This window comes from Hylobates moloch, unplaced genomic scaffold (genome assembly GCF_009828535.3).
Source record: "Hylobates moloch isolate HMO894 unplaced genomic scaffold, HMol_V3 SCAFFOLD_29, whole genome shotgun sequence".
NCBI lineage: Eukaryota > Metazoa > Chordata > Mammalia > Primates > Hylobatidae > Hylobates > Hylobates moloch.
This window is the reverse complement of record NW_026652304.1, coordinates 1,445,344-1,469,757: the sequence shown is the minus strand read 5'-3', so window position 1 is coordinate 1,469,757 and position 24,414 is coordinate 1,445,344. Positions and strand designations below refer to the sequence as shown.

The window sequence follows — 24,414 nt, the reverse complement described above, 5'->3', positions numbered from 1 at the left end:
AAAACAGCTGTTTTATTTTTTTAAAAACATGTCCTGCAGCTCTGGATTTTGAATTAGTCAAATTGAAAATTACAAGCACATCACATGAGCTGCCTTGGATGTGTACAACAAGTTTAGAAAAGCAACAACAGGTTTACAGTGTGCACTCAGGCCAGTGTTTTACGGAAATAAAGACGAGGTCTGAAAATCCATTTAAGTCCAACATTCAACTCACACTGACAAAAGTCAATCTATGACAGCAGGACAAATATTAAGCTTTCAACAGTTTACCAGAGAGCACAGCCATGATGATCACTTTGTAACACAGCACGATTATCTGCCACCTTAAATTTCAAAGGGCTTAAAGATAAATGTGCTTTTATTATTTAATTTTTAATAAAAGAATGTTACTGTTCTCACAGCCACACATTCTGTAATGTTATGATTGTTTGACAAGGGTGTATTTTTATGTTTCCGTATTATATTTTAACTGTTAGGTCAGACATAACTTGTCTTGTTATATTTATATATTACCTTTATAACTACTTATTTTCCCAACTAAATGTAGACAATAGTAAGTTTGGGAAGCCACAGCTATTTTTGGACATTGTAACCAACAGGAAAGAGTGAATAGTGGATACTCTGGGTGATTTTTATTTTCTTTTTGGTCTTTCCTCTTCCCTATCTGTTTCAGCAGCCCAGCTCACTTGAGCCTCCTTTCCATGGACATAGCACAAATGTTTCTCCACCGCCGGTCCAGGTTTCTTGTAGCCTGCTGTATAGAGTCACACTCGGCATCAGTGGCACAGGCGTCACAGTCGTGCAGCAGGACTTCACACAGGTTGAGGACAGATGCAACACCTGTACTATGCTTCTCTATGTCTCTCTGAAGCTCCTGCAGGGGAACGCAACAGGCTTTATTCAACAATTACATGTATACAGATGAGAGAAACTGAAGCAACATTTGTTGGTAAATGGCTAGGCTACACCTTGACAAATATTTAATTTCCTTGAATGTATGACATTTATTGAGCCTCATTTATGAAATCCAGTAAGCTCAAAAGTACTAGAAAATGGATGTAGAAATATTTTGGCTATGTGAGCAATGCTAAAATATAAACTGAACAAATGAAATGGGACTAAAACTAACTTCTTTAATCAATAAAAAATGAATCTTGCCCCAGATTCTACTTCACGAATACATCACTTTCATTCCAATCAATCAATCATCATCTCTTAGTATCTGTCAGGGGATTGGTTCCAGACCTTCCCTCGGACACCAAAACCCATGGTTGCTTAAGTCCTTGATATTGAATGCTGTAGTATTTGCATACCTACTACGAACATCCTTCCATACATTTAAATCATCTTGAGATTACTTATAATACCTAATACAATGTAAATGGTATATAAATAGTTCTTATACTGTATTGTTTAGGGAATCATGACAAGAATAAAAAGTCTGTACGTATTCAATACAGATGCAAATTGTTTTCCAAATACTTTTGATCTAGGGTTGGTGGAATCCACCAATGTAGAACCATAGATACCGAGGGCCTGTATATATGCACGTGCTAGACCTGACACTCAAGAACTGGGCTTTAAGATCCAAAGATTTACTTTTTTTTTTTTTTTTGAGATGGAGTCTCACTCTGTCACCCAGGCTGGAGAGCAATGGCACAATACCAGCTCATGGCAACTTCTGCCTCCCAAGTTCAAGTGATTTTCCTGCCTCAGCCTCCCAAGTAGCTGGGATTTCAGGCACCCACCATCATGCCTGGCTGGTTTTTGTATTTTTGTAGAGACTGGGTTTTACTATGTTGGCCAGGCTGGTCTTGAACTCCTGACCTCAGGTGATCCACCCACCTAGGCCTTCCAAAGTGCTGGGATTACAGGTGTGAGCCACCACGCTCAGCTGATTTGCACTCTTTTTTAAACAGTTAATTCCACCATCATTAAAAGGTAACATGGTTATCAATGGATGAACAAATAAAGAAAAAGTGGCATATATATACACAATGGAATATTATTCGGTCATAAAAAATGAAATTATGTTGTTTGCAGCAACATGGATGGAACTGGAGGTCATTATGTTAAGTGAAATAAGCCAGGTACAAAAACACAAATATCACACGTTCTCACTTGTATGTGGGAGCTAAAAAAGTTGATCTTATGGAGGTAGAGAGTAGAACGCCAGATAGCAGAGGCTGGGAAGAGTGTTTGGGGGCAATGAAGCAAGATGTCAATAGATACAAACATACAGTTAGAGGGAATAAGTTTTAATGTTCAATAGAGTAGAATGACTATAGTTAACAACAATGTACTGCATATTTCAAAATAGCTAGAAGAGAGAAATTGAAACATTCCCAACACATAGAAATAATAAATACTAGAGGTGACGGACACCCCACATACCCTGACTTGATAATTACACAGTCTATGCATATAACAAAATATCGTATGTGCCCCCAAAATATGTAGAAATACTATTTAAGGGACCTAGGTTCTATACCATGCATGACATCAGCAGTTTCCTCACAGAACAACTTCTTTTTTTTTTTTTTTTTTTTTTTAGATGGAGTCTCACTCTGTCACCCAGGCTGGAGTGCAGTGGCATGATTTCAGCTCACTGCAACCTCCTGCCTGATTCTCCTCCTGATTCTCCTGCCTCAGCCTCCTGAGTAGCTGGGATTACAGGTGCCCACCACCATGCCTGGCTAATTTTTCTATTTTTAGTAGAGACAGGGTTTCCCCATGTTGGCCAGGCTGGTCTGGAACTCCTGACCTTGTGATCCGCCTGCCTCAGCCTCCCAAAGTGCTGGAATTACAGGTGTGAGCCCACTGCGCCTGGCGTAGAGCAACTTTTAATGTAGGACAGAAGTAAAATGTTTTATGATAAAAACAAAGCATTGGATTTCCCTGGAGTCCCACAATGTGAAATCTTCATTTTAACTGTATAAAATGTAAATCCAAATTGTACGTTGTTTTCTCTATTGAACTTTTAACTCCATTTACTCCAAGTAAGTATTCCATTATTAAAAGTGAGCTCTACCAGTATCATTTTTTGTTTACTATATTCATCAACGTCCATAATGTGTTTTCCTTTTCTTTCATCAGGAAGTTCTTGAATTTGCTTAGCTTTTCTCTTGCTCTAAAAATGCCTCAATTTACGCAGATACCTGGGATTTATATTCTTGTGTTGCTCTTCCTCTTATTTTTTTCCTTGACACCATGTTCCAACATCTACGAAAACACTAGCTATTGTCAAATGTCATAATAGTGCCTTTAATTAATTTTGGAGATTTTATAAACTAGACACTAGACGATAAATTTTACTAAAATATTTATATTTTTATAAACAGTCCTTTCAAATCTCTAACATAACCTCCTTCACTTACGTGAAAGAATATGTCACAGGAATTGCTGTTCTAAAAAATATAAAATAAAGTAATATAAAAATTAAACTTAGTATTTGCTTAAAGATAAATATAAAGACAAATAATTCTGTAAATGAGATTACCAAGTACATTTGAGGTCTTAAACTACATTTTGTGCAAGGATATACATTTGGAAGAAGTGTTAGACCCCTGGACATAAACCACTTTTAAGAAGGTTAGCATTTTTATTTCATTTTCTCTAAATACTCAAAAGTTTTTGTTAAAATCAATATATGAAATACCAACCCTAAGATTTGAGGGGATTTATAATCATACATAAGTGCCCTAAGACAAAGTTTTAGGCTCAGCTTTAACTTTTTTTTTTTTTTTTTTGAGACGGAGTCTCACTCTGTCTGCAGAGTGGAGTGCAGTGGCGCAATCTCGGCTCACTGCAACCGCCGCCTGCCTGGTTCAAGCAATTCTCCTGCCTCAGCCTCCCAAGTAGCTGGGATTACAGGCATGCACCACCACGCCCAGCTAATTTTTGTATTTTTAGTAGAGACAGAATCATTCTTAAAAATTTTCCACAAGGGAAACTGTGGTAACTATGACATGATTAAAATAAAACTTACCAAGCCCTGACTTTGTGTTAGGTAGGCACTGTGCTCAGTGCTTCTTCTTAGTAATTTGTACAATTACACTGTGTGGTGTGGACTCTGATGATTGGCATTCTATAAATCAGGGCTCTAAGGGTTCAAATAGTTATGGCTTTGTCTCAGATCATATGGGAATGTAGTGAGGCCAAGATCTGAACCCAGAAAGTTTACTTTTAACCACTGGTATACAGGATTTTTTAAAGTTTTAATTTAAAATTTAATTAAAAAGCTATATGTGCATATTTAATGTAGTAAAAAGTTAAAAACTACTAGCAGGTTCTGAAGAAAGCAGCATGCTTTCCACCCCGGAGTCCACCCATTCAGCAACAACCATTTCCATCTCTTGCAGCTCTTTCTTCTGGTATTACTTCTACTCTTTTTCATTTTTTGAGACAGGGTCTTGCTGTGTCACCCAGGCTGGAGTGCAGGGGTGTGATTATGGCTCACTGCAGCCTCGAATTCCTGGCCTCAAGTGATCCTTCTGCCTTGGCCTCTCGAAGTATTAGGATTACAGGGGTAAGCCACCACATTCAACCTATTTCTATATTTCTCAGTCATATATAACTTCTCTATTTCTAACTAACATAGCTACTGCTTGATTTGTCCATTTTAGTAATTACTTTATGAATTCTTCTATAGTAGAGATGAAATAAACTTCTACATGGCTGACTGAACTCTAATGACTGTTATAGTACAATTTAGAGCTAGGGTAATAATCACTGTTCTCATGATTATGGTTATTTAATATTTTTCACATTTGAGGAACAAAATATACTATGGTTATGTTTCTTTTTTCTTTTCTTTTTTTTTTTTTTTAGACCTGTCACTAGGCTGGAGTGCAGTGGTGCGATCTCAGCTCACTGCAACCTCCGACTTCCTGGTTCAAGCAATTCTCTTGCCTCAGCCTCCCAAGTAGCTGGGATTACAGGCATGCACCACCACGCCCAGCTAATTTTTGTGTTTTTAGTAGAGACGGGGTTTCACCATGTTGGCCAGGATGGTCTCGGTCTCCTTATAACTCATTTTCCTGGATTTTACAATCCTCTCTCTCTCTCAAATTTATTATGCTTACTTCTATTATCTCTCTTATAGAACTAATAAAACTCCTTCCAGAGTGGTTAAGCCCATCAGATAATCTAGCCCCTCCTGGCTTCTCCTGGAAACATCCCTCCTAGAGCACCCAGAGCCCCTGCTCCCATCTGGACAGGTGCTGGCTTGGCTGCAGTACAGCCGTCATCAGGGACTTTCCTGCACCTTCAGTCGGGGAATTCCCTTTTTCTTTCTCCTGAGTTGAACAGCATTTCCCCTCTTGCTTTAGTGCATGTAGCATATGCAGCATATATAGCAAAGCAGTATGTCGCATGTGTAGCAAGCATGAAGTATAGTATCTTCCTCTCACTTCCATGTATGTAGTATACCTTTCATTAGCTTCCTGAAAACGGGTACATAGGAGGTAAAATTTTTAGATATTAAGTGGCAGGGTACACAATTCTAAATTATAAAAAATTTTTCTCAGCTTTCTGAAGGCAGAGCCATTGTCTTCTAGCTTCCAGTATTGTTTTGGAGAAGCCAGATTTTATTTCATCCTGGAAACCTTTAGGATCTCCTTATCCCTTGTGTTCTGCAATTTTACAGTGTGGCTTTGCTTTGTTTTACATTTTCCTGGCATTTATATGGCCCTTATAATCTGCAAATGCATGTTTTTCATTTTAGATATATATATGAATATATATATACACACACATATGTGTAACGTGTGTACACATATATGTGTAATCTTCCACAAAGTAAACAAAAAGATAAATATATGAAAAATAGGAGAGAAATACAGACATAAACATAATAAAATTAGCAATAATATGAGAGTTTCAAAATCCAATTCATTTATTTTATAAAAGTCCCCCCAAAAAAGAATAAAGAAAATGGAGAGGAGAAAATTAACATAGTAGTAATGTAATAAAAAATATAAATATATATTTAATAATGAATATATAAAATATATTTTTTACATTACTACATTATTTATTTAATAATAAACATATATTATTTAACAATCAATATATACATATTACATTACTACTATGGGAATTTTCTTCTCTCCATTTTCTTTATTATTTTTAGGGGAGGACTTTTACAAAGTAACTGAATTGGATTTTGAAACTCTTGCATTATTGTTAATTTTATTATGTTTATGTCTATATTTCTCTCCTATTTTTCATATATTTATCTTTTTATTTTACTTTGTAGAAGATAGCCTCCATTCTGAAAGCTTTTTTAAAAGAAAAATGGCATCCTATCATTTTATGAATGCAAAACCTCTAATTTCTGTGAGTTTGTTTGTTTTCTTTACATTTTCTTCCTCTCTCTACAATGTTCCTCTGATTGTTCCTTTATTTCCCTCTATTTATTTTGGTCTTTTCTTAATGGCAGAAGCTTTCTTAAGTGGTGAGGATTCTTGCCTACCCACACATATTCAAGAATGAGTCAGCTATAGAAGCTGTGTATGCACCTAAAGTATGTCAATTGGGAGGCTTCCCCGTGGAGAGTTAGGCAGGGGTCTGGCCTTTTGCTGGGTTACCTTAAGTATCACTAATTGAAGGTACTTTTCTCTTATCTGATCAGTTCTCCAGAAAGGATGCTCCAATCTTCTGGCTAGGGTGTAAGCCTGGGTACTGACATAGTGGGGGCCAAGCTGGGGAAGCGGGGTGGGAGCCCTACCATTTGGTACTGAGCCATTCACATCATCTCCCCATTTTTAGCATAGTGACTCTAGTCTCCATGGTGTCCTGATCCCCAAACCCAGAGTCCCTCTGGTTTGCCTTCTCCAGAGAGTAATCATCTGGTCTTCTGCCTGAGTAAAGGAAGCAGAGTTCCCTGGCTGGCTGGGCTTAGGAGGAATCTGCCAGTCTCAGCACATCTTATTCAGATTTTCAAGTAATCTTCCACTTTACAGCTCAACAGGCAACTCAACTTTCAGCTTCAACTGATCTCCACTTTCTGAGCCTTCTTGGAACTCTGTGGCATGAATCAACTTTCTCCACCCTCCATTCTGTTAACACCATCACTGATCTATCCACTTTCTATCTTGCAAAATTATGTTGGATGTCTGTCATCTCTACCATTTTCTCTCCTGTTCTCTTTGCCATTGTGGCTTTAACCTTTTTCCCTCTCTGCTATCATTTTATTGGGGTTTCAGTAGTAGGTGGGGCTATAAATACATATGAGCAATTTGCCATATTTAACTAGATATTTTGTTGATTTTCATACACTTGTGAAATTATGATACCGGCCATTTGCATTTCAACTCATCACTGTACACATCATTACCATGTTTTCTGGAAGAATCTGGGAAGCCGGATGCCAGCCAGGATCCCTACAATTCAATCATCAGAATCTCAAACATTACCACCATCAGAAAACTTTAATTTCATAAAAATTGAAAAATGTCTTGCTAATAATTTTTTTAAAGCAATGGAATATAGTGTATATTTCAAGATAGCTAGAAGAGAAGATTTTGAGTATTGTCACTACAAAGAAATGATAAATGTTTAAAGTGATGGATATGGTAATCAAATTACCTCAGTTTGTTTGATTATTACGATATGCAAATATGCATTGAAGCAACACGTTGTACCCTACACATATGTACAATTATTATGTATTCATTAGAAAGAAAATAATTTTAATGATAATTTTAATATTAAACCCTCAACACCCAAAACTGTATTTTAACACCTATTTCATTGGCCTAAGTAGTCTATAAAATGAAGTTAAGTACATAAACTATAAGATTTAAAAAATAGGAGGTATTTACATTTTATAGCATTTTAAAATTAAGCAACTTTGCCGCAATGGCCTAAATGTAATGGAGAGAACCAGAGTGTGGATAGAATATTCAAAGCAACCTAAATGCATGGAGTAACAATACCTCTAGTGGGGGATTTACAGTGTTTGCTATTGGCAACTGGACTCTGATATACTTAGTAAGGATAAATGAGGGGGCCCGGCACAGTGGCTCACGCCTGTAATCCCAGCACTTTGGGAGGCCGAGGGTGGGCAGATCACTTGAGGTCAGGAGTTTGAGACCAGCTTGGCCAACATGGCGAAACCCCGTCTCTATTAACAATACAAAAATTAGCCAGGCATGGTGGTGCATGCCTGTAATCTCAGCTACTTGGGAGGCTGAGGCAGGAGAATCGCTTGAACCTGGGAAGTGGAGGTTGCAGTGAACTGAGATCGCACTACTATACTTCAGCTTGGGCAACAGAGCGAGACTCTGTCTCAAAAAAAAAAAAAAAAAAGAAAGAAAGAAAGAAAGAATACATGGGGGAGGGAATGGGAGGTGAAAATTTCTTCTGTATACATTTTCTAGGATCATCCCTTTTTGCTTTATTGGGTTCTATGCTGCCAGTGAGATATTCTATCTTTGCTACACACATGAAGGTGGAATTACTGTGTGCGATCTGCAGGTCATGCAATCCTTTTTGCAAAACAAAATTTTTTCAACTTGAAAAATTCTAAGTATGCCTTGTAATCTTTCCCCAAACACTATACACAGGAAAAAAAAGTCGGGGGGCAGGGAGGGGGCGCCTTTCACTCCTTTCTAAGTGTATGGTAGTGGGCTAGGGCTAGTGACTCTCAAATAAATAAACCAATCTGCTAGCACTGTTTTAGATATGTAATTGCAACTCCACCTTACCTACCATCTTAGAAGGCTTCTTGGTGGGTGGATGACACTAACTGTACAATGGCACAAGCATCTTTGTGAGGCTGAACTCTGCAGTGACATGGAACCTGTTGGCCTCAATCGCCTGCCTAGGCAAAGCCCCCTTCCTCACCAGTCCTGCCTAGCTCCCTCCTGACCTTCCAACGCCAGGCACCATCTCATGCCCACCCCATCATCCTGGCCAGGAGGACGGATATTCCATGGCTTATTAATTCCATTTCCATTTTAAGTCTTACCTGCTGCTCATTAAGCTTTCTCTGTATTTCTTCCGAGTTACAGGAATCGTAGACTATTGGCTTGGCCAGCTCTGACTCGATGTGAGCGAGCCAGGTCCTCAGGCTGCTCATGTTCTTATCAAGCTGCTGCACGGCTACCAGGGTCTCCTTCAGCTTCTTCACCCTGTGGGCAGAGAAGGGGGAATGTCCTGCTTCAGTGAGAGGCCCACTCATGTTTCCCTCACATGCAGAGGAGAACACTGGGCTTTAACAATCTTTTTAGGCAGAGAGTTAGAAACTCATGTGGAAGAAGCCAAAGACAGAAGAAAAAGGAGGATAGAAATTAGAGATAAATACAGACAATGGAGCAAGGATGTAGAGGAGGCAGGGGTCCAGGGCACAGGAGCAGAGATAGATAAGTTAGTTTTGAACACAGTTTTCCCAGTGTGAGTAGGGTGTGATCAGAAGTTTAGGAAGAACACAGGTAGTATTTCTCAACTCCATTACTACCTACTTAGAGCAAAAATCAATTATTGAGTCCCTGTTAAGAGCCTGACATGGCTGAGTGTACACAGATTGCTCTAAAGGTCATGGTGATAATAAGCATATGATCAATGATCTATTAGTGCCCTTATTTAAAAATTGCTGCTACCGTTAGACTATGAGTCTCGCCTTTTGGTTCAGGAAATATGGCCACCTAACTGGCACTGCTCATAACAGAGGTAAACAGCAGATGAGCAAAATACTTCAAGCTGCTAGGGTGTCATCTTGGCTCAACTGAAGAGGTATGTATCTTCTTGAAAATATGTCAAGAGCAACATGACTTGTAAGACTCTAGGTTTGTGATACATTTAAAGGCAGGGATCTGCAATAGAATGTTCTCAAAGATTGACAACTTACACACTTAGAGTCATCAGATATTCGCACCCCCCTCCCCCACCCCCGCATTACTTCCAGGCATTTAAAGAAGTGATTCTTAAGCTGGGATTGTCACACCGTCAGTGGAGGGTGCTTTCAAACCACAGGTGCCAACTACCAGCCACCACCCCCAGATGGTTCTGATACGTTTCTCTGATCAAGACACACTGTTCTGAAGAAACTGTCTCATAATCAAAGTATTTTGAATATTTTGATTTATTTTTAGTTGTTTAAAATTGATATCATCACTTCTGTTCCAGTTTCAATAAATCAATGTGTCTCTCTCAAGTGAAAATGTAGTCATTTGACAACATAATCGCTTTTCCTTTCTGTCATTTTTCCTCAAAGCACTGTCATATAAATGCTCTTAAAGGATTTTCACTACAGTCAGCTGTTAATAATATCTATATTTTAATAATTGTAATTAATAATACTTCTATTTAAATAACATTTTCAGTTTGTAAAAACCCTCTTAGGAGCATTATCTTTTATTGTTTTAAAAAATGTGTATTTGAAAAATTATGTTCATATTTCACAATATATTCTATTGGTAGAAAATGAAAATATGTTGCAATGTTTATTATGACTTAAAATTCCACTCGAGATAAGATTTCCCCAATTAGCTGTATAAATACAAATTGTACCCTGTCCCCCAGACACTTCAAGGCATTGGCCTTGAACACTATTTCCAAGAACTTTTACATACAGCTCACTCACATTTCTCTCATGGCAAAGACAAAATTCATCTGGGCATCAGTCAGTGAATGACAGTTTTATTATGGCTACTGGGTACAAAGCTTGTGGAGTGCATTTGACCAACCACAGCATGGACACGGAATTTTACATGGCTCTGGCCATAGTGCCCCAGACTGAAAGAAGAGTTTACCATCAATAAACCCACTGGAAGAGGCCTGAAGAATGGCACACAGCACAGAGAGGTCCGTCCTGCCTTTACCTCTGTAGGAATGTCTTCTCAGCAGCCTCTCCTACATGACTTCAGATTTTGTAGGATCTGAACACTTACTAGGCTTGGGGATGGTAATGTCATTAGGGTTTTACTAGAGGTTGGAGTGCTTGTTTTCTGCCTTCCTTATTTTAGTTCCCTGGTATTATTTATGCATTAATTGGTCTCCTACATGGTAAGTTCCTTGGAAAGCTGGAAATGTGAATTTCCATATTTGGCTATTTCCCTACCCCGGCCATGCTAAACTCAGTGCTTTGCACTAAATTGGGTACTGTTTAAATGGTTGCTAAACATTAATAATGAATATTCTAAGCGAATTGTGTTTATTTAATTAACATGTTTTCATTTTAAAATTTTTATTTGATATTAAGTGTGTATTAAGTTTTACTTCTAGGTTCAACATTTGCCAATGCTGTATTTGTCAAGTACTAAAATTCATTCATTTTCTTGGTTCAAAACTCACTTACAAATATGATCAAAAGATCCAAAGCACAAAAGGATGCAAGTAAACACCGTTCCATAGGACCATCTACATTAGAAAAATAAATTACAGGATAGCTTTTGTAATATTGAATGAGTTCCAAGTCAGAGCGGTTAGTATGCAGTATGTCAAGGGCATCATGACATGGAAATGTGTGTTCATATAGTCCATTAGGGACAAGTTCCTCTTTCAAACAAATGTGTAAATTTAGTAAAGTCAATGCGGGTGAACATTTAAGCAATTCTTTTTCATTTTTAAAAAAATTGTGTTTTTACTACAAATAGCAAAATACAGTGTGCATGTGTGCTGGGGGAGCAGAGGTGGGCCTGTAGGGCATGGGTAGTAGGATTAATAAGCCTTGGCTTATTAAACTTGACATTTATTTGCAGGACAGGGATCACTTTTTTTAGGAGAAATGTCCCATGTTTCTTTCCATTATTTCTTTAAAGATAATCTTTGGGTAGTGTCACAGTATTTTTATTTATCTATCATCGTGAGGAGTCTGAGCAACATTCCTTTTGGTAAGCATCCAGGATTATCATTCAAATTAGATACTTGCAGACGTCACATGTCTGGGTAAGTTTAGCAGCTTGATAAATCTGTAAGTCCCTGCAGCTTATGGTTCTTTCACAGTCCAGTGTGTATCACAGGCACTTGACCTTTCTTGAAAAGGATTCTACTATGAAATCCAAATGTCCAGCTTCTTAACACTGAAACATGTATATACAAACACACATATATATGTATATACGTACTTACACATATATGCTTATATATCTATATATAGTATCTATATTTCACAACTTCCCTTCAAAGTAATTTAGTATATCCATAACCCAAAATGAAACAAAAAGTCCAAATTCTAAATATAATAGAACAAAAATTACTATTGGGTAAATGCTATTCATTTGTAGAAATTTATCTGAGGGATGATACAGTAAAGAAAAACATTTTTTAAAAATTCCTGTCATATTTTTATTCTAACTAAAAAAAATCATGAACTAAACATTTGCATAATGCACTAAATTACTATTTTAGACATTAATTTGTATACTTTGCACATATATTTTATAAGCTTTATATTAGGGACTAAAACTTACTGACAAGCACAAACAAAAGCAACTTTCTCAAACACACAACATTTTCTAGAGCCCTGAAATATTTTTATTTAATGAAAGGAAAGCTTTCAAGTACAAAGCTGTGAACCAGCTAAGGCTAAATTTCAGTTTTATCAGAAGCCCATCCTTTAAACAGCAGATGATGGACTAACTGAGTCTTTTTCTGGATCGCTTTCCTGTGTCTCAGCCTCTCTACTCTAGCCATACTCCTTGTATGACACATACGGTCCAGAGACAACTGGAATACCAAGTCATAATAAAGTCCATTAACCTTTTCATCCAGCTCTGCATGCCCAGTAGAGGTACTAGGAAACAAACCAAAGAATAACTCTTGGGAGTCCACATGGCCAGCTATCTCCCAACACCAATCCTCTTCATGTAACGTTGGCAAAAACAGTTCTGGATTAAGGCTTCCAGCATCTATCCTACAAACCCCACGTAACATGAAAGCTATGTACAATGGAAGAAACTCAAGAAGATGCCTGCCTTGTGACATCGCAGTTACAATCTGGGAGATCTGTGTCCACACAGCCGTCCTCTGCCATCCTCAGGGCACTCAGGTCCTCTGCCACCACCATGAAGCTTCCACTTGAAAAAGTTAGACTCTGCAGAGCAAAAGGCTATATCCTGCGTGGGGATGAAAGTTTCCCCTTGTCTGTGTACAGAAGTATGAAAATGCTCACTGTAGACAAATGTTGGTAGTCACTGCCCGATAACATGACACTGGGCAGTGACAAGTGGTCATGTTTCTAAATAAAACCTACATTCATTAACATGTGCCAGGCTTGATCTCCTGGAATGTAGGCCACGAGTGTAAGAAGGGGAAAAAGCTCAGTGTAATCTGTAAGGAGGAGGAAGCTACAGGTCTAAAGAAAGGACAGCAAAAACAACGTCGGCTGCAGACACTCTGCTGTTCTGTAAGGACAGTCAACTTTTCTTGCGGGTAGTTTGTTATGCTGGGAAGGCTATTTAAAGAAAACAAATCATCCCATTGCAAACAAACAAAATGTCCACAAGCACAGCAAATGGTAGTAGCAAAAGGAGTAACTTCCTTCTTTTTTGGGTTCACTATACCACCTCGGTAGTGTATGCAAGAGTTTTAGGAGTTGTTTGGGAAGGTGGGAAAGTACATGCTCTTTGAGTAGACTATTTGGGCAGGAAAAATAATGAAGAAATATTATTCTCCCTTACATATGCAAAACTTTTGTCCTTTAAAAATAATGATGTAAGATGACAAAAATAACATCTTCATTTTAAGACAATTAAAAAAATAACTATTCATTTGCTTGGGGGGACTTCAGGTAACTCTTTTTCTTTGGTGAATTTCAAGAGTTTCCAAACTTTCTGCACTAAGCATATGATAATTTAATAATTTATACTTTTAAAGAAAATAAGTCCCCAAATTATTAATTCCTATAATTTAATAAAATATGACTAATGCTGGATGCTTTACATCCTTTTGGGGATTAAAAACTACACACAAATAAATAATAAATACTAAATAAATAATGAAAATTTGCTAAGTTCTTTCCAAAAAGGACTACATGATGATTTGTAACTAAAATAAAACAAAACATTTGGTTCTGGTCATGTGAATTGATTGCTTTTAAAACAGAACACTAGAGGAAACACATTTTCTTTATAAAAGAAATACATTGGTGGCTCACGCCTTTAATCCCAGCACTTTGGGAGGCTGAGGCAGGTGGATCACGAGGTCAGGAGATCAAGACCATCATGGCTAACATGGTGAAACCCCATCTCTACTAAAAATACAAAAAATTAGCCAGGCGTGGTGGCAGGCACCTGTAGTCCCACCTACTCGGGAGGCTGAGGCAGGAGAACGGCATGAACCCGGGAGGCGGAGCTTGCAGTGAGCCCAGATCGTGCCACTGCACTCCAGCCTGGGTGACAGAGCGAGACTCCATCTCAAAAAAAAAAAAAAAAAGGAAATATACCTGCCAACCTGGGTGACAAAGTGACACCTCATCTCAAAAAAAAAAAAAAAAAAATCAACAGATTATCCAGGCACAGTGGCATACATCTGTAGTCCCAGGTACTGAAGTGGAAGGAAGACTGCTTGAGCCCAGGAGGCTGAGGCTGCAGTGAGCCATTACTGCACCAGTGCACTACAGCCTGGGTGACAGCGCAAACCCCATCTCAAAAAAAAAAAAAAAAAAAAAATTAAAGAAAACTGCATTTTATATAAGAAATAAATTCTAGAAAACACAGTACTTAAAGACATTGTACTGTGAATTCTTTTATAAAACAATCATTCTTCTTATATTAATATACTTTTAGTAATCAGAAGTGAAAATATTTTAAACTTTGATTAAAGAAATATATTGGTTAGGAATCCATCACTATAGGCAACTTTGTTTTTTTCTTGATTATGAAAAAATGATGAGTTCATGTCCTTTGTAGGGACATGGATAAAAATGGAAAACATCATTCTCAGTAAACTACCGCAAGGACAAAAAACCAAACACCGCATGTTCTCACTCATAGGTGGGAACTGAACAATGAGAACTCATGGACACAGGAAGGGGAACATCACACTCCAGGGACTGCTGTGGGGTGGGGGGAGGGGGGAGGGACAGCATTAGGAGATATACCTAATGCTAAATGATGAGTTAATGGGTGCAGCAAACCAACACGGCACATGGATACACATGTAACAAACCTGCACATTGTGCACATGTACCCTAAAACCTGAAGTATAATAAAAAAAAAAACACACAAAAAATAAAAACCTGAAATCTTCAAAACATTTTATTGTCATAATTTCCTTATTTTAATTTCTTTTACCTTATTTAGTTTTCCTCATGGAGTTAAAAAATTTGAAATTTTTTTCATGCTTATTATTGTTAGCATAATATATTTATTCCAATGAACTAAATATGAGACAAGGCAAAGCTCTAAAGATACAATTATTGAAATAGCAAAAATGGCAATGTTCATTGATACAGAAAATCCTAGATAAGGTGTGGTATATTTATACTGTGGAATACTCTGCAGGTTTCTAAAAGAAGGAGAATGGCATAGATAGTGTTTTATAGTATACACGGTACTTTCCCTTGCTTTTTCTCATTGGAGATGTGACAGTTAGTTTCATTAACACTTTGAAAATGAGCAACTTGAGGCTCAGAGAAGTTATTCAGTGAGACCTGGGCCACATAGCAGGAACCTGGTGGACTAAACTCAGGCCTCTTGATTAGTTCTGTGCTGTTTCTGTGCTCATCGCATCAATGCATTCCTGATCCTTACCAGGCACCTTTCGACTCAAACACCCTTAGGTAATACCAGCCATGAATTCCAAGAATTTCATTTCCTTTGACTTCCAATGTGGGTAGAACACCCTTTAAACTGAAAGTCCTCCTGAGGGCAGCTGCTAGGAACTTCACAAAGCCTTGCTTGCACTGCATATGTGTTTTACCTCTACAGCCTTTGAACTCTCTGGGATGAGAGCTGACCTCTATTGAACATATTCTATGCTTAGCGGTTGATATGGTTTAGCTGTGTCACTACCCAAATCTCATCTTGAATTGTAGCTGCCATAATTCCCATGCATTGTGGAAGGGACCCAATGGGAGATAACTGAATCATGGGGGTGGTTCCCCCAGACTGTTCTTGTGGTAGTGAATAAATCTCATGAAATCTGATGATTTTATAAGGGGTTTCCCCTTTTGCCTGGCTTTCAATCTCTTGTCTGCCACCAAGGAAGATGTGCCTTTTGCCTTCCACCATGATTGTGAAGCCTCCCCAGCCATGTGGAACTGTCAGTCCATTAAACCCCTTTTTCTTTATAAATCACCCAGTCTCGAGTTGTCTTTACCAGCAGCATGAAAATGGACTAATACAGTGGTAAACCACTAATCATTCTTCTGAGCTAGCTACTATTGTGATTCTCATTTTATACATGTGGTAACCGAGGTGCTAAGAAGATAAGCAAGTTGGGGAAGCAGAATCACGCTATGACTCAGGCAGCTGAAGCCCGAAGCCAATGCTTTGCTTTGTGTATGCTTTCATTTGTGTGCATACACTTTCCACCCTATGACTTAGATTTGAGAAAATCAGCAAATACTAGAGTGACTGCTATGTGCAAAAAACAAGGTCGGGGCTGGGACTACTATGGTGATGAAAGTTAGATACACTTACGTTTTAGTGAGAAAACAGGCTTAAAATGACTGATCACACAAGATTTCACATAGTTCAGGGAAATACTATGAAGGAGAAACCTACTGAGCCCATAGGAAGAATCTGATCTAATCTGGAGAGAAGGAAAAACAGGAAGAACCAATCAGGAGCTGGCCAGGCCAGGGGCAGGCAGGAGAATGCCCAGGAAGAGAGAATAGAAAGGAAGAGGCCCTGCGGTGAGGAACACTTGTGTACTTGCATTATGACACTTATTTGGTTAGGGACCATTTTCTTCCTCATCTTTATATCTCTAGAGCAGGCCACCTGTTTTGGTAAACAAAATTTTGTTGGAGAACTGCCATGGTTTTCTATTTACAGATTTTTCTATGGCTGCTTGCACTCTATGATAACACGCTAATAGCAACAGAGACTATTTGGCCCACAAAACTAAAAATATTTACTATCTGGTCCTCTACAGAAAACATTTGCCAACCTCTGCCCTATAGCAAGAAGCATAGTACTTCATATATAGTAGGCGTTCAATCATTTAAAAAAATTATTTGTTTTTACTCTACTTCTACAAAATGTTGAGGCAATTATAATAAATATAGAGATTAAAAACAACCAGTCACAAAAGGCCACATATTATATGACCTATGTATATGAACTATTCAGAACAGGTAAACATGTAGAAACAGAAAGTAGATTAGTGGTTCCTAGGGCTGGGAGAAGTGGGAAAGGAAGAGGAGGGAAGAAAAGAGTGACGGCTAATGGGTAACTGTTTTTATTTGGGACTAATGAAAGTGTTTTAAAATTGATTGGAGTAATAGATGCATAGCTTTATAAATATACTAAAATCACTGAATTACATGCTTTAGATAGATGAGTTATATGGCATGTGGATTATATCCCCCCAAAAGCTGCTATTGAAAAAAACAGAAAGATAAGAGCCAAATAACTAAAGTATGCTTTTGCCTTGGTGATGGGGATTTAGGTTTAGCAGAGAGAAAAAGAATTTTCTCTATTAGAAGGTCCAGTTACCCACTTCCCTGCCCCCAAATTATCACAACAGAGTGAACAAGTTGAATTTGACCTTCCTAGATGCTAAGATGAGAAATGTTACTTAATTCATTGTCTGTGATAAGAAGCATTAAAGAATTAATACTAAAAGACAGATTTCCTTTTAGTCCTGAGCTCTAGAGAAATTGCTATGTGGATTTTCTGCACGGGATTCATTGACAAAATGAGAGCCAGTATTCTTAAAGGCAGTTTTACAGAAATTAGAGTGATATGTCACCAATGACTGTTTCTTACGTTGACTTTTAATAAAAGCCAAGGTCTCAGAGGTACTTTTAATTATCTAGGCCACTGCTGAACAACAGAACTTTCTAAGATGATAAAAACGTTCTGCATTGTACAGGGTCCAATAAGGTAGCCACTAGCCTCATGGGGTTGTTGACCACTTAAAATGTGGCCAGTGCAACTGACCATAATTAAAATTAAGGAGTAATTTAATTTTATTCCATTTCAGTTAATTTAAATATTCTGTAATTTAAACAGCCATCTGTAGCTAGTGACTGCTGTATTACACAGAGTAGATCTAGAAAGTATGGAAAGGATACTAGAACATTATCCACTGAGTCCTAAAAGTAACTGAACAACTTTTGTTGCCCTAAAAAAATGGCAATGCTTGACAACACAATTTAAAAACTCAATGCAAAGCACATCTATTTTGTACTCAGAGTAATCTGAGCTAATCCGATGGTGATGTCAAATTGACTCTAAATTATGCATTCTATTTTTATGTATGTAATAGGTTTGTTATCAGTAAATCTTTTTCTTTTCTTTTTTTTTTGCTTCTGTGACTGATATTAAAGACACAGTTCATGTTTCTATTAGCTGAGATGTTCACCTAAAAATATTATTAACTTCAAAAATAACCTCTCCATTCCCACAAGAGCACCAACACAGCAGAGAAACGTCGAAAGGCATACACCGGGTTATATTTTGCTTTAGTGCATCAGCGCTGGAAGAGTGAAGAGTGGTGAATAGACTGAATCATAGAAACCTAATACTTCAGCTGGCAGTTCACAGTTGAGGATGGGTGTGGGAGACGTGCATCCAATCTGTGTACTAACGAAGCACCAATAAACAAGGAAATGGAATGCAGATGTGACGGCCGGGTGTCTTTCAGGAGAAGCTGCAAGGGTGACTGTGACTCTAACATGGAGTTAAACTCCAGGATGGCTCAATGATCAGTGCCTAATCTAGTCTAATTTGGAAGGAGGCAATTAGAAACAGGCAACATATATACAAAAATCTCCCGTGGAATTTTATCTGGGTATTCTGAGGCTTTATGTAAGAGGAAACAAAAATTAGTATTATATAAGTGACAATAGTGAGAAGCATGTGTACCTTATAAACATGTAATTGATTCAAGTTTATTAATATGTCTTTTGGCAAAGTAAACAATTAATATCTAGAAAATTCTCCACTGAACAGACAGACAAAATATGTTATAAATAAATGTGAATTCAAGGAGACAGCAGCAAACTCATTTGCTGTAATATTGGCTCATAGCTGGGCATACACTAAGTTAAGCTGCTTATGACTAGATTACATTAAATCTGATTTAAAATATCTTTGACATAGTGCATCCTTACTCTCCACATCATTGAGCCACTACAAGTAGGAAAATAATATTAACTAGTTTAATGGATTACGTGGAAATGTCAATCAATCTATGAGTCAAATTTGACCAAAAAACTCCCCGCGGGATGTTTACCAAACAGGCGGTTTCCCTAAGAAGGATATTTATAGCTTGAAGGACTTCAATTCCTCCCTCTGAAACAAGATTTTGTTATCATTTTAGTGAGGGAGAAGTGGGACTGAACACAGCATTGGGATTTAAAAATATACATTTGTCGAAACTCCAAGACCAATTTAAGCTAAAATGTTATTTCCATCTCTTTACAGTGCCTTTTCCAGAGCTCCTACTTATCTCATTGTTTTACTCCATTCCCATCCTAACTTCTCAAAGGAGAAGTTCTCCTTCGGTTCTGTCATTTTATCTTGACTCTCACAGTCACTGTCACATTGTAAGAACTTTACAAAGAACTGAGAAATTAGATTGAGATCAAAAACAGAACTCATCTTCCATTTAACTGTCTTCTCTCTAACAGGGAAAAGGAAGTCACAGACTTGAGAGGCAGGAGGGCACAGCGCTCCAGGACATGGGCTTTGGAGTCTGAGCACAGGCTGTGCCACACAACACGTGCGTGATGATGGACAAGACTCAACCTTAGCCCCTGCATCTGTAAAATGGGCGTAATGATAAGGCCACCTCAAAGGACATTATGAACAATATACAAAAAGATGCATATGAAACCTGTAGCATGGTCATTGGAACCAGCAAAGTGTTCAATAAATGTTAGCTATATCGGTGCTATGGTTAAACATTGAAAAAGCTGAGGCCAGGCACGGTGGCTCACACCTGTAATCCCAGCACTTTGGGAGGCCAAGGCAGGTGGCTCACCTGAGGTCAGGAGTTTGAGACTAGCCTGGCCAACATGGTGAAACCCCATCTCTACTAAAAATACAAAAATTAGCCAGGTGTGGTAGTGTACCCCTGTAGTCTCAGCGATTGGGAGGCTGAGGCAGGAGAATTGCTTGAACCTGGGAGGCAGAGGTTGCAGAGCTGAGATTGTGCCACTGCACTCCAGCCTGGGCAACACAGCAAGACTCCATCTCAAATATAAATAAATAAAAAGTTGATATACATTTATTCCATTTTGTTTCATTGTCACTAAAAGATAATCTCACTTTCTTGAGTTAGATACTTTTTGATAACTCTCTTATAGAAAAGAAATATATGCAATCTTTTCAAAATCAGCATACAGAATTGTGGTGCCCACATGCGGTTTTGGTGAGCACACGGTATGCAAAGGACATTGTTTCACGTCCACTTTTATGCAGCATGGCTAAGGAAAGAAACCCAGATTTTAAAAGTGTATTGTGGGATGGACCCCAAATGGCACCATTTGTAACATTCCAACTCTCCTAATTGCCATGAAGAACATTTACTCAAATATTCAAATATTCATTTATGCATTGAAGTATTCATTGAGTCCATATTTAGTCACTGTTCTTAGTGCTTGTGATATGTAGTAAATACAATGGAGAAAGTTTCCTGACCTCAGGGTGTCTAAGTTCCAACATGAAGCCAAATTCACCTAAAATAAGACATCTCCTTTTTATATTAATAGCATAGAACATTTTTATAACATAGTGCATCATTCATATTAGACTTTTATATTGCTAGTAAATACCCTCATATATTTTTCTTTTTGATTTTCATCTCTCCCAACTCTACCCTTCTGCAACAGAAAGTGAATACACTATTCCTCTTAGGTATGAGGCAAACACTCATAGTTAGCACTAAAGCTTAACACAAAATCACTATAATGCAGCAGCTGATTTTTACAACGGAGCAGAGTGGAAATAATCAGATTTATTTCTATACCTTGCTAACTAAAAATATGTCAGGGATTTAGTAACTTTTTTTTTTTTTTTTTTTGCTACTGCAGACAAAAACACTCTCCACAAATACTGGTCAGCAGTTTCTTCCTGATAGGAGTTTGAATACCCAAGAAGCCCTAAAATAAAGAATTTTCTCTTGGAAATTAGTTTTGTTTGGATATGACTCTCTCTCTCTTTCTCGCAGCTACATACAAACAACACAAGATTTATAAAGTAAGAGGAGAATTTTCAAGGTAACAAAAGTGCCAATTATGAGATGAGCATGAACAGTTTTGAAAATGGTGAGATAACCCAGGAAGAGAGACTGATTTACTGGATTATCTTTGGCTAATGAAAGGCAGACTGAAAGGCTTTAAAATACTGCCCACACGTGCCCTATTGACTCAGGTCCTCTTTACCTGGCTGCAATGAGGTCCAGGAGATGCTGCCACCGGTCGTTGACCTTGCCCAGCTTGTATTCAATCTCAGATGCTTTGCTTTCGTGGCTGGCTTTAGCAAGTCGTTCTCCCATTTGTTGGAGCTGTATTTTGTTCTCTTGAGCAATAGCAATTTCCTCTTGATAATCCTGCATAATAAATAGCAATCACAGAGGTCAGAAAGCATATTCTTAATACATCCAGCCCGGCTCTACTAGAAACATGATGATTACTGTTTTCTACTGCTTGGAAATAGTTTGAGCATAGGAATACCATGTGGACATCAGCCCATGTGCACAAGTATTAGTAGTGCCTATTATTTTTGGTATGTATGCAGAGTTGGGATTAAATTTTTATATAGATGTTCTCGAAATAAATAGGGTGCTGCTTCCTATTTACTTGAAATACATATTGAAAAACAATAAAAGATAGATACAAAAGATAAAACTTAAAAGATTTTAATATTGGGAAATTATACCTTATTTCTCTCATCACTAACCTGATGTTATACTTAGAATAAATTCTCATACAAATAGTTGCCAAGAGACTTATAAAATGCACACACATACACACATATGCAATTGATATATATGCATATATATAAATGTGAATGTGTGTGCCAATTATGTTATTTGTGTGGAATATTTTAAGAGTTCCTTCATTTTAAAGAGATAATCCTCTATACAATGTCAATATTTTGCAGTAAATAAATCAATGATAAATTAACTTTCAATAATAATAACTATTAATTACAGAGAATCAACAGGCCTCAAACCTTCTTGATTTACTCACTTTCTGTGCTAGCTCCTCTTAGATTGAGTTAAAGAGGACAGACTCCATATGGACTATTTGCAAGAGATAAGCATGAAATGGTGTGATTTAAGTGACAATGAAAGGACAGTCCCCTCCCCCCCACCGCCACTGCTATCCCCAATGACCCTCTTACTCTCTTGCCACAGTGACAGGATCCAGTCTTTAGGATCAACTTTTTTATTTTTGGCTTAAGCAATTAATAGTTTCTCAGCAAAATAACATATGAAGATGGGTATTATATGAGTGCGAACATTTTAACCTTCTCTTGCTCTAAAGTTAGTGTGGTGACACAGCTATCCTCCCAAGTCATTTCCCTAAGCCAAAGGGCCCCAAAGGAATGGTAGGGACCAACAAAATTTTATTCCATTCCAGGGCTGACTGCTGTCCTCATGCCTGCAGCCCCGCCCACCCTCCTTTTTATGTTATTTCAACACAATGGGATTCAAAGACTGATATGTTGAATGCATTGATTAACATCAAAATATTTCAGCAAACATTTGAGATGATTTTATTGAGAAGTGTTTCTTTCAAGGGAATTACTTTAAGACTTAAAAAGTATTTATAGTAAAATAATCCTCTTGGATTGTCTTTAAAATCAAACTGTTTTTGAGTGTTAATACCAACACACACTAATATCTTGGCTTCAATTTTTTTTATGAATTGCCTTTTTCTTTTTTTCTTTTTCCTTCATCTTCCTAGCACTTTCCAGTTGACAACTGCCTTTTTCTATGTTGCCAAAATTACCAAACCTTGATGTTATTTTCCTTTACAAAAGAGACGCCACAAAGAGGAAAACTCATAAGCCCTTTAAAAAACCCATGAGTTATTAATATACAAGGTAGTATAGTTAACATTTTAAATAATATTCCTAACACTGTGCCAAACAATGTAATAAAATTATCTATACGAAAAGCTGAAATTTTTCTACATTTTAAGTTATGGTTAAAGATTGTTCAAGAGATGTTTTTTTCCCCACATTCTCACAATATACATCCTAAATTTAGTAAAAAATAGCAATGAGAATAGAGACAATCAAAATTTATTCTATAGCAAATTGTACTCTACTACCTATACTGCATTAATCATGCACTGATAGCATTCTCTGACACCCAGCAACTTAGCAAAGGGCAACCATGAGCAGATGCTAAAATGAAATCTGTATCATCTCAGCCAAGAGTTTTAAGTTTTACAATATCAAGTAAACAAATGCTTATCCACTTGGATTTATCCATGAATAAGCAAAGTAGATACATAAGGGCTTATCTAATGGCAAATCCATTAGATTTGTAACATCATTAATAGTACATGATGGCTTTGGATGTTTTACTTTTCTATGTGTGCATATGGATAGAAATAATTTTTCTCAATAACCATTTATATTTCTTTTTGGAATAAATGAAGTTACAATTTGTTGATGCAGTAAATACTGGCTGAGTGCTTATGGGAAGTTAGGCACTGCTTCAGGTGCAGGGGATATAGCAATGAACAAAATTAGACAAAGCCCATGCTCCTGGAAAGCTGGCTGACAGATCAGTGGGGTCTCCATTTGGACAATGAATAAGTAAATACAAAAAATACATTGTACATTAGATGGTGATATGTACTAATGAGAAGCACAAATTAAAATAACATTAAAATCACTGATTGTTCACAAGCACAGTGGAAACAACACTGAAATCAGCAAATTCTTTTTTTTTTTTTTTTTTTTTTGAGACAGAGTGTCACTCTGTCACCCAGGCTGGAGTGCAGTGGCACAATCTCAGCTCACTGCAACCTCCACCTCCTGGGTTCAAGCGATTCTCTTGCCTCGGCCTCCTGAGTAGCCAGGACTACAGGCGTGTGCCACCATGCCTGGCTAATATTTTGTATTTTTAGTAGAGATGGGGTTTCACTGTGTTAGCCAGGCTGGTCTCGAACTCCTGGCCTTTGGTGATCTGCCTGTCTCGCTTCCCAAAGTGCTGGGATTACAGGCGTGAGCCACCACACCCAGCCGAAATCATCAAAAATTTAAAATGCTAGTAAATTTGATCAGCTTTATATAGACATCAGAAATGTTTTGGATCCAAATGAACATGTAA

The 24,414-nt window shown here is 37.6% G+C and overlaps 1 protein-coding gene across 1 annotated transcript in view; it reads right to left on the bottom strand.

The window, feature by feature from the left end:
• LOC116463206 (nesprin-1) overlaps positions 1-24,414 on the bottom strand; it is a 532,426-nt gene that overhangs the window by 33,478 nt on the left and 474,534 nt on the right. The window contains exons 129-131 of the mRNA XM_032146204.2: positions 21,506-21,672; positions 8,975-9,137; positions 687-874 (exon numbers count right to left, since the gene is read on the bottom strand). Coding sequence (XP_032002095.1) covers positions 687-874; positions 8,975-9,137; positions 21,506-21,672 — 518 coding nt within the window. The remainder of the gene's footprint in view (positions 1-686; positions 875-8,974; positions 9,138-21,505; positions 21,673-24,414) is intronic.